This window comes from Ipomoea triloba, chromosome 6, assembly GCF_003576645.1.
Source record: "Ipomoea triloba cultivar NCNSP0323 chromosome 6, ASM357664v1".
NCBI lineage: Eukaryota > Viridiplantae > Streptophyta > Magnoliopsida > Solanales > Convolvulaceae > Ipomoea > Ipomoea triloba.
Genome location: NC_044921.1, coordinates 18,717,936 through 18,729,631, shown reverse-complemented (window position 1 = coordinate 18,729,631; position 11,696 = coordinate 18,717,936). Strand labels below are relative to the sequence as shown.

Sequence of the window (11,696 nt, the reverse complement as noted above, 5' to 3'; positions counted from 1 at the left end):
CAGAGAGGAAATTGAAGTCCAGGTCCATTGTTTTGTTTTGCTCTGTTAATTCATTTTGTAAGTTTTCTTCTTCTTCTTCTTTCTTTTTGGTTTTTTTTTTCCCATAAAGAAATTCAAATATTTGTCATATGTAGAAATTAAATTGATCATTGTGTTTTGTTTTGTTCACTCGTTTTTTTTGTAAGCTTTCCTTTTTCTTTCTAAAAGTCAATTATTTTGTCATATGTGAAAATCCAACTATTTAACTTGGACTCTATTACTTTTTACAACATAATTACATATTTGGTAAATGGCTGCTAGCTGATTGGGCTAGATGATATAACTAGTTAATAACATTCGTTGATTGTAGAAAAGTGTTTGGTAAATTAGATGTTAGTTGATAGTTGTTTGGTATAATTTTTTTTCTCCAAAAACTAATTGAAAAAATTGCTTTGAACAACTTTTTGAATTTTAACATTTTAGAGTTACAAAAGTTGATTAACCAAACACTTATATTAATTTTTTAACCAAGTCAAATAGTTAATAATGGTCAAATAAGTCAAAATTGGTAACTATTTTACCAAACAGGACCAATATGTTTAATTTAGAATTAATTCTATTTTTTGTCTTAGATTTATAGGTTACATACCACATTTATTTCCTTTTTTATTAAAAAAAAAATCACTATTTGGTCCTAGTATTATTGTGGGTTGACAATTTGTAGTTTTCCATCAACAAAACCATTGAAATGTCTTTAAATACAAATACAGTTCAATCTTTTTATACAAAGTAGGTTAACCGCTATATATATTTTAAAAAAATATAATTGAGGACCGAAATGTCCTTATACTTAACGATATTTAAATTATTTTGTTGATAAAGGACACAAAAATTGTCATGTCACAATATTACTATGACCAAAAGTTAATGTTATGATAAAATTGGACTTAAAAGTATATAGACTTTCACCTATAAATTTAGGACCAAAAATGAAATTCTTTAATTTATGAAATAAAATTTAGATCCCATATATATTTGATTGGTATGAGTGTAATTTTGATAAATCAAGAATAATTTAATATTAATGTCTCAAAAGAATAACTATTCCCCTTGCATTGTAACCAGAGTACCTCTTCTTTGCCCGCATGCGCAACTCAAATGTCTAGGCTCTGTGTTCAGTTGAGGCACCATGATTTACGTCCTCCCAGAATTTTTGTCGGGTCGGGGCGTGAGGGCCTGTGATTGGGGATTCAACCTTTTGAGAGAAGAATAACTCTTTTTTTTTTCAAAATATTAATTATTTCAATTAGTAAAATGTATTAACAAATAATGAACTAGTTATATTATTGGAAATGTTACTTCATTTTATACCTATTCTATAGACCAAACATGTTATTTGAGTTTTGGCACATCTAATAGCAAATCGTTACATCTTAGGTTGGAGTTCATATTACAAAATATACCACTGATATAGGTTCAATTTTGTATACTGCATATTTTTTTAGTCCACTATATATTCATTTTGACCTAAAATATATTAAAAATAAAATTGTATCAAAATATAATGAACTTATATTATGCTCCATCTTGCAAGATAGCATAATCTATATAAAAGGTTAAAAGTTAATGGTAAAGCTTTAACCTAAATAGAAAATGTGTTTGTATAATCATTTGCAGTATTAATATGTACATTATACTTTCTTCAATTTCTTGTATAGTTACGAATCCTTTCGGATTTACATTTCTTGTTTAATTATGATATATTGATTATTCTCATTATAGCAAAAATTTGTGTGAGACTGTCTCACGGGTCTTAATCCTTGAGACGGGTCGTGACAATATAATTTGGGTCATAATTACTGTTATGACTTATGAGTTGGTCTTTGGTTGGTTGTATGATCCAATTTTTTTTTTTTTAAATTTGAAAAAAATTGAATTTTTCCCTATTTGATTCATGAAAAATATTTTTCCTTAAATATGAGGAAACATTTCTTAACTCAACATTGGTATTTTTTTTTAATCCATTAACATTGGGAATAATTTATCACTTTATAGGACAATTTTTCCATCACAAAATTTTCTTAATTACCCTTCGATCAAATATGTATAATAATTTTTATTATATAATTATAATATGTTTTTTTGAAAGGATATAATTATAATATTTTAATTTATGATATTGTAATTTATAATTTATAATGTTTTAATTTAAAAATCACTATTACTTGTAGTATCATTATTATTGTGTATAGACATATTGATACTCATTATTTCTTACCATTTTAAACCCAACTAAACAATAAAATCAATATTCTCGGTAATTTTTTTACCAACAAAACAATAAAATCAATCTTCCCTAGCTATTTCTTTTCCATAGAATTTTAATTTCATTCATTCCTCAAATACTTTTTTTTTATGAACCAAACGAGTCATAAAATTAATATTAACTTAAAATAACCAAAGACATACATAGATGACCGATTCAAACCAAGAAAACTAATAAGAACACCTATATCAGTGCATAATACTTGCTTTATGTCAGATACATAGCCTGCATGGAAGAGAGAGAGAGTGATGGAGAGAGAAAAATGTGGAGCTTCTGCAAGGATGGGTTATTGGCTAACAGATGGGGTTAGGAAGCAGTGTTGGCTGACAGGTGGAGTTCTTGGCTAACACAACTGATTATATATATATATCATATTAGTTTTATTTTTTTTCTAACTCCTTCCATTTTCTCTTTCCTAATCACACTTATAAAAACTTCTCAAAAAACCGTGAAAAACTCCATTGATAATGATGCTCTAAACCTATGAAGAGTCGAATTTAAAACGTTGTGACTATCAAATCAACTGGCCGGCAGGGAGTTTTTCCCTTTTATATATATATTTTTTAATTTTTATATCGAGTTAAAAAAAAAAAGTTACTAAAATTAGCCAATTTTTATGGTTTGCAAAACTATGTTTGCTCAAATTCAAATTTGTGGACCAACATAAAAAGTACCAATATAATTTTAACTTAATCTAATATATCAATCTTATCGATTTTTTATTATTTTTTTTGAAAACATCTTATCGAAATTTAATAATAACTGAATATCAGAAATCTTATTCACTGAACTCTTAGCGCGTACTCAAAAAAAAAAAATTCTTAGCGCAAAACCCGACCGGACAGTCAATTTGCACAACTAATGCTGAGTAACAACTACCAACAGAAGAATCTAAACAATTTTTAAGGTATGCTTGATACAACACACAACAAAGGATTAGTACTCCCACAGTTCCGCTCAATCAATCACCAAAGTATACTATGGAGAATCTGAAATTCTACTCCATCAATTATACACTCTATGTAGCAAACATAAATAGAACATTTTTATCTTGTGTGTTCAAAAAAGTTGTCTGCATCCCAAATTTATGAGAAAAAAGTAAAAATTGAGAGTAACCCTGTTTGATAAAATAGTTAACCTATTAGTTAATTTTGAATTGTTTGACCACTATTAGTTGTTTGATTTGGCTAAATAATCAATATAAATGTTTGGTTAATTAATTTTTTTGTAATAACTTATTATTCAAAGAGGATAAAATTCAAAAAACTGGTCATTTTGATAAAGTCATTTTACATCTAATCAGCTATAATCTAATAATTAATTTTTCAAACACACTTTTACAATCAGTCAATATTATCTACTAATCAAATTCACTAATCCAATTAACTAACAACTATTTACCTATCAACTAATCAAATTCACAACCCTCGTCAACTAACCGCTACGGAGTATTTACCAAACAAACCCTGGATAGTACCTAGTGTGGGGGGTTTGAGGGTGAAGAATTGCCCTTTTGTGGGCAGGGCAGGGACAGCAATGCCCCCACACAGTGTCATTTCCGTAATATATCCTATAATCGAGGCTAAAATTTCAACAAGAACTCTACATCTACCTCTACATAGCCTTGCTCCACTCTGCGAGTCGCAGTCTCAGTCCCTCCACCTGGAACCCCTGTCCCGTCTTCCTTCCGCAGCCACAGCTAAAATGAAGCTTTTCCCGCCGCCGGCAGCCGCCGCCGCCGCGGTGTTCTTCTCTCTGGCGCTGTTGCTCCTGCCGTCTGCCACGGAGGCGTACAACATTACCTCCATTCTCGCCAAGTACAAGGAGTTCTCCACCTTCAACCACTACTTATCACTCACTCACCTCGCCACCGACATCAACAGCCGCGACACAATCACCGTCTGCGCCGTCGATGACGCCGCCATGGCAGATCTGCTCGCCAAGCACCACTCAATCTCCACCGTTAAGAATGTCCTCTCCCTCCATGTCCTCTTGGACTACTACGGCGCAAAGAAGCTCCACCAGCTCACCAACGGCACCGCACTCGCCGCCACTATGTTCCAAGCCACCGGCTCCGCTCCCGGCGCCGCCGGATTCGTCAACATCACAGATCTGAAAGGCGGAAAGGTCGGATTCGGCCCTCAGGACAACGGAGGAGCTCTCCCCGCAACTTTCGTCAAGGCCGTTGAAGAGATTCCTTACAACATCTCCATCATTCATATCAGTAGTGTGCTTCCGTCGGCTGCGGCGGAAGCTCCGGCTCCCGAACCGAGCAAGGCGAACATCACTAAGCTAATGTCGGCTCACGGCTGCAAATTATTCGCCGATACGCTCTTAGGCTCCCCTGCTGAGAAGACATTTGAGGACAATATTGACGGCGGATTAACGATCTTCTGCCCCGGTGACGGCGCAATGAAGAGTTTCATGCCTAAATTCAAAAATCTAACCAAGGATCAGAAGGAATCTCTGTTAGAGTATCACGGCGTTCCCGTTTACCAACCGCTCTCGTCGCTTAGGTCAAATAATGGCGATATGAACACCCTAGCCACCGACGGAGCCGACAATTACCAGATCACCGTTCAAAACGACGGCCAGGATGTGACGCTGAAGACGAAGATCGACAAGGCGACGGTCACCGGAACCTTGTCCGATCAGCAACCGCTCGTCATTTTAACGGTGGATAAGGTCTTAATGCCGAAGGAGCTCTTCAAGCCGGCCGCCGTCCCCACGCCTGCTCCGGCACCGGCGCCGGAAGCAGACGACGCAGATTCTCCCGAGCCTGCTGGTAAGAAACACAAATCACATAAATCCAAGGCGGACTCTCCGGCTGATGCTCCGGACGGCGATGTCGCCGATCAGAAAGCGGATGATAACGGCGCAGTTGATTTCAGCGATGGAAGATTTATTACCCTGGGGTTGAGTCTGTGGTTTGCATTTTTACTGCTGTAATTTTTTTCTCTACTTTTTTTTTTCTTTTTAATTACGGAGTATTTATTAGAGAGTTCAAATATTCAAAAAATGCAAAATAAGTGTGGCCTATGCGGCAAAATTGTAATCTTAGGATAGGTAGCTTGTCTTCATGCTTTTTGTGTGTTGCTTTTGCTTTTTTCTATTGTTTTTTTTTTCTTTTTCTTTTTAAATTTTGTGTATTAAATATTTATTTGATTTGACTTTGTAATTGTAAAAGAGGTTTCTTGGTTTGTGAATCACATGAAGCAGCTCCTATGCATTGCTACTCGCCATTTCTATTGGAACACAACTTCGATTTATGAACTCTTCATCGAGATCAGAGTTCTTTACTTAATAACCATAAAGTTCGGGTTAGAAATTCAAAACAACAACAATAATAATAAGGGAGCTTCATCTCAATGAAGAGTTCTTCTAAAACTCCTTAATTATTGACATTAATTAAATTTTATCTTCAACTTTCAATTGGACAATAAATGGTGTCTTGACTATTAACATTTACCAATTTGCATAATCCACTTCCATTCTGACTAGGTTTTGTTCCAAATTTAGTCATCCAGTTAAATATCCATTTAGTAAACATTAAATTTAAGGATAATAATATTAAATTTTGATTCTTCACATTTTCACTAATGATGAACCCATGTATTAAGTTTATTATGAACTAAAATTTTCATATAAACAACAAATCAATTTTTACATCCAGAAATGTACTCTATACTATATAAAATTACACTCTATAGGGTTAAAAATTATAACTTTAATGTTAAAAAAATTACCATAACATCACTATTTTTTTCTTCAAATTATATAAGATTTATTAAATTTTTTAAGATAAACAGTTGAGATTGGTTCTTAATTTTTTTTTGAAAATTATGATTAAGATAAGATATATGTGTATGGAATATTGGTAATTGAGGAAGTGAAGTAAAGCATAAACAGGTGGGACTAAAGAAGCATTTCCAAAGTAGAAAAAAAAATGTCACATGCTAAGCTCCCAACATGCCAATGCTGCAGTCCAGCCTTTTCCACCCATATTTTTCCTGTTTAGGCATCTGCTAAATATCTACTGACACAAAGTCAAAACTATAAAGCCAAAACTTCCCATTTCCAGTTTCAGAAGGAGAAGAAAATGCAGCTTTTTTTTTTTTTTTTTTTTTTTTTTTTTTTTTTTTTGGCGCTTTTAGTCCGCGGCTATAGTAACATTTGCAGGATTAATTCATGACTTTTAAATTTTGTAATTTTGATCCACGACTATTACTTTTATTGAAAAATGGTCCTTTTTTAGTCAACTTCTTGCCGAAAAATAAATCCGGTGGATTTTCCGGCAATTTTACGCCGGAAAGAAAAAATCGACAGATTTTTCGTCAATTTCTTGTAGGAAAAAAAAATTTCCTTTCAAGTAGGATTAAAATGGACATTTACATTATTAAAAAATTCTCGTTTCAAGCAGGAAAACATCGACGGTCATGTTCAACACGCCATCTATTATCCAAAAAAACTAATTCATTTCTAAAAAATATGCGATCGCGTCAAATCTTATTCACATAATAAACATTATTAAGGATGATTGAATTCATGAGATTAAGGATAATTTGACTAAGATTTCCCTCATATTTGGTGTCGGTGTGTTTAATTGTTTATGGAGTTGCCTGATGAGATGAATTATATTAAGTGTCAATATATAAGAGTTGGGTAGTCGTTCGACTTTTAGTGCTGTTGCTTTCATATCCTTTACGCCATATTAAGATCAGAATAATATCAGATTCTTTCTTGTAAGAAAGCAACCTGCAAATTTGGACTCATTTGACTATATATCCCCAATATAATGAGATTAACAAATTTCTTATTCTGGGATTATTTTATATCCCGTTTAATTTAGGGTTTACCTTTTGTCGGTCGTCCAATTTACACCGGATCCCGTGTATGATTAATGTCTTGTTTCGGTGGATTTTTTTTTTTTTGAAAGCTGGTGGATATAAATTTAAAAGGAAAGAAAATGGGAAATACATTAAAAATGAAAAGAAAAAAAAAATAGAGAGAGAGAAGAGATAAAGATGTTGATGAGTACTTTTTCATTTTAGATGTTTTTATATGGTGAAAATGTGATTAATAATTTTTTTATTTGACAAAAATTTGTTTGACACTGTCTCATGGATCTCAATTCGTGCAACATTCTTTGATTAGTGAAGTCAAAGATCCGACTCATTAATCAAAGATCATACACGTTTCACGGATTAAGACCCGTGAGACGGTCTCACACAAGTATTACTCTTTTTATTTATATTACTCTATCGAGATACAAGTCAAATTTTTAACTAGATTATGACCTAATTAAATCTGACTTGGAATTTACACAAGATTATAATATACTTTAGGGTGTACTTAGTTACTTGTACTATAAATACTTTTCAATATCTAAAAATCATATTAATTTTATATTAATTTGAAATTAAGGTTGGTGTTAGATTCCACATGCATGAAAAAGCCTCTTTTAAGTTTTAATACTTATTAATCTATTCATAATGTTATAATTCGATCGAGATTGAAAATTTAATTTTTTATACTTTCATAACATATTAATGGTTATATATGTTATAGTTTTTTTTTTTTTTTAGTACTAGCTACTTACTCTGTTACAATGTAATATTTGTTCATAACTACTTTCTTAACCTACTGAAACACAAATAGTTAATATTGTCTCCACTGGGCTCGAACCCATGACCTCCCATTTGGAAGAGTTACTTCGTGTATTAATTTAAAATATCATATAGATGTATTAGTATATTTTAAATGAGGTGAGAAGAATATATTTTAATTTCTCTATTGTTATATATATTTTGAAGGATTAATAAAATTAGCTTTTAAAGTTTTTACATCTTGAATTTTCTTTTTTCTCTCTACTTCTATATTCTATATACAATTATTCTTGCATACAAACTATATATATATACCGGTAGATTTGGACTAAGTGAAGGCCAAATTACAACATCTATATTATTTTTTTGAATTAGGAGGGTAATAATAATCCAAAAAGAAACCTAACTATCTCTCATAGAAATAAAGAGCAGAATCCATGCATGTTTGTTTCACAATCTAAAGATGATGATGCACTAATAACAGATTATTACAACATCCTAACTTTTTTTTTTGGTTGATTGATTTTGATAAAGATAGATGATGCACTAATAACAGATTATGCTTAAGTAACCATAAGGGTATGGATGAGATATCGTGTGTCACTTTCAATTTAACTAGAGGTCTCGAGTTTGAGTCTTATGAATATAGTTATCTTAAAACTCAAGAGAAAATGCTTTACCACCCTTTGAGGTCCTACTTGGCTTGGTGTGAGACACGTAGTTAGACCAAAAAAAATGCAAAGTAATACTATGTACAATTCCAATTAAGTATAGTTTGTAACTGAAATAGCACACAAAATTAAACATTGAATATCATAACATACATTTTCTTTATTATGATTTATGCAAATAATACAATGATAGTCTGTAAATTTGATTAATTAAATTAACATAAGATGCAAAACTAGTTAACATATTTATTATATGTCCACAAGTCAAGTTGAATTGAAATACAAAATTTACAAAGTAAGAAAAGAGTATAATGGTAGTATTATATATTATATATCCTTGCATAAATGCATAATATAATTTTTCCACTATTAAGCCAGGATATATGAGGCTGTTTGCATGTGGGCTAAAATTGTGCCCAAACCTTTACCAAGAGAAGCTTGTTGGATTAAGAGAAAGCCCATTCACACATACACATACACATACACACACACACCATAGTTGTCTTAGTGAAAGAAATTTTAGCAGCATATTTTGTGATAGATGATTATAGAGATAATTTGGCACTCGAGTTAGACCGAAAATTCATGGTCCTCGTAAAAGAGTGAGTTACTTGATTAGCTAATCGTCTAACAAGAGCAATATTAGTATTGCCGTATTGGCAAAACCTTAATAATCAGATTTGTATAAGAATAAGTTATTGGATGACGATTGTAGTCTTCTGCTCCACTTCTAAGCAATCCGTCTTAACCACGACTCAAGTTAATCCTAATGTTTCAAAAGGGAAAATAAAAGAGCCACTCTTGTAAAATTTTTTACTAATGTGATGTACTATTAAAGAATAAGTTGGAAGTCAATCACAACACACCATATCAAACAAGATTTTTGTTGGGCAAAGCCCAACGAAAGGTCAAGTCTAGCATCAGGCTGGTGGAGGCTAGTGGTTAGATGGATTGTTAGAGCAGCCAGAAAGATTGTTAGAGCATCTTGCATCGAAAAAAATGTGGCGGTATATGAAAATAAAATTGCGCTTTCACTACGAGTTATAGCTTTTGACATAATGGTTAGCATTTAATCCTAACAAGTGGTATCAGAGTCAGGTCAAGAATTCAAGTCTAGCACCTTGCCTCTCCAGAATGTAGCGTTACCTCTGAAGAAGGGTTAAATTCCGAACCTCACGAGAGGGGAATTTGATTTTGTCCCCAATGAAGATTACAGAGGAAACCTAAGACTGAAATCTGGTGAGCAGATCAGAAAGATGGATTTGCTATGATCTATATATCATATCCCTCATGCAACATATATTGTGTGGTTGATCTTCTTCATTGTGTCTCTCATTTGGAAACAAACAAATTGGCTTTGTGCTGTTGCGTCAAACTTACAATGATATATAACAAAACATATATATATAGTCTACCTAAAACCACAAACCACTCGATTATTAATAATTCCTAACTGTAGATCAGACCAAACAGTAACACACACTCATGTAAGGATCTTAGGCCACTACCAAATGGCGTAATATGCACCCACTGAACGTACCCTTTTTTCTTTTAAAAGTCTTTGGGTTTTCGTCACTTATCTTGCATCCATCAACGCTGCCAAACTTTGAATTCTTTCAAAAGCTGATATCACCTATACGGTTTACCGTTTAAATATAAAATGATTTTATTTATTGGTTAAAGTTATAAGTAGTCTATTACAAAACTTTAATGGTTGTATAAAGTTTTCAATTCACCAAATTTATAGATCAAGTGATAAAGATAAATAATGCTGAGTAAAAGATTAGAGCATTATAGTATAATACTTAATATAGTAGACTATAGTGGTTTTATTGGATTTAGTCCTAAAAGTGACTTTGTATGCTTAATTTAGTCATTGACTTTGATATTTTACTCAATTTAATCTATCATACCCCGCTCTTGGGGCCTATATGTTAGCCTATTTATCACCTTATTGTTTGCTTTGGTAGGTTTTTCCACTTGGGATCTTTTCGTAACCCTTCTTCCTCTATTATATTCTTTTGGCCTACATTGCCTATTCTGCCTCAACATACTGAACTTTCACCATCATCGCTATGTAACTACCCAGGATTTTTCTCTTGAGGCTTTTATACAAATCTTCGGCTCTTAGAGCCTTTATGAACATCATGATAGTGGGCTTGTCATCCATCCCTTCTACTTTTGTTACCTCCACTCGCCACCGGTCAAGAACATAGTAGAGATTCATCATGCTTTTGTCTAACTATGGTTAGGTAATAAAAGTGCTTCCTAACCTTTCTTCCACTCATAAAGTGGGTTGTGAATTTAACTAACATGTCGTAAAAAGGAATCGATTGGCCTCCTAGGGAATCCCGTGAACCAATGTTGAGCCAATCCACCGAGGGTCGGGAAAAAGGCCCTGCACATAACATCACCATGTTCGCGTGGCCCCCATCAACATCATAGTGGCTTGATACGCCATGATGCATCCCTGCAGATCTCTTGCCCCACCAAATCTTTTTACACTGGGTTTTAAAGTTAGTTGGGGGGGGGGGGTTCTTCCATGATTCTCCTCGTGAAAGAAAGCGTGATCACCCTTCTTTTTCCAGCGTACTAACTCCTCTATCCTTCTGCTTATTTTATTCGCCCACTCCTCTAGGACAACGGCTTAGGGTTCTTTTCTTTGTTTACTGACCTGCCAACCATCGATAAAAAATGTTCAGTAAATGCTATTGTCCATTACCTCTTCTAGATCGAGCTTCAACTAATGATTCCTTCTATCTTACCTCATTTGCTCCCTAGAATCCTCCACTTTGTGGTTTGGTCTCTTTTTTATAGCCCTAGTATCAACTTAGGGTGTACTCAACTTCATCGAAGGTGGGTCCACTCGAGCGCTAGGGTCCACAACCATCTGCTTCACATGGCCAGGCAGTGTCCCCCACTATTATATTGCTGAGCTACCTAAACACCTATCACATTGATCAATTCTTAAGTCAACAATGGGATGCTAGTCTTGGCATCCTAAGGGCCCGGGTTAGCGTTCACTATTTGGACATCCCCACCAATTGTGAGAGTGCTAGGTCTTAGATAATTAATTTACCAAACACTATTTGCATTGGGGGGGGGGGGGGTTCT

The 11,696-nt window shown here is 33.6% G+C and overlaps 1 protein-coding gene across 1 annotated transcript; it reads left to right on the top strand.

The window, feature by feature from the left end:
* The first annotated feature begins 3,833 nt into the window (after positions 1 to 3,833).
* On the top strand, positions 3,834 to 5,547 carry LOC116021703 (fasciclin-like arabinogalactan protein 1). Its single transcript, XM_031262172.1, has one exon. It carries the CDS (start codon positions 3,842 to 3,844, stop codon positions 5,252 to 5,254), a length of 1,413 nt encoding a protein of 470 aa, XP_031118032.1. The 5' UTR covers positions 3,834 to 3,841; the 3' UTR covers positions 5,255 to 5,547.
* The last annotated feature ends 6,149 nt before the right edge of the window (positions 5,548 to 11,696 follow it).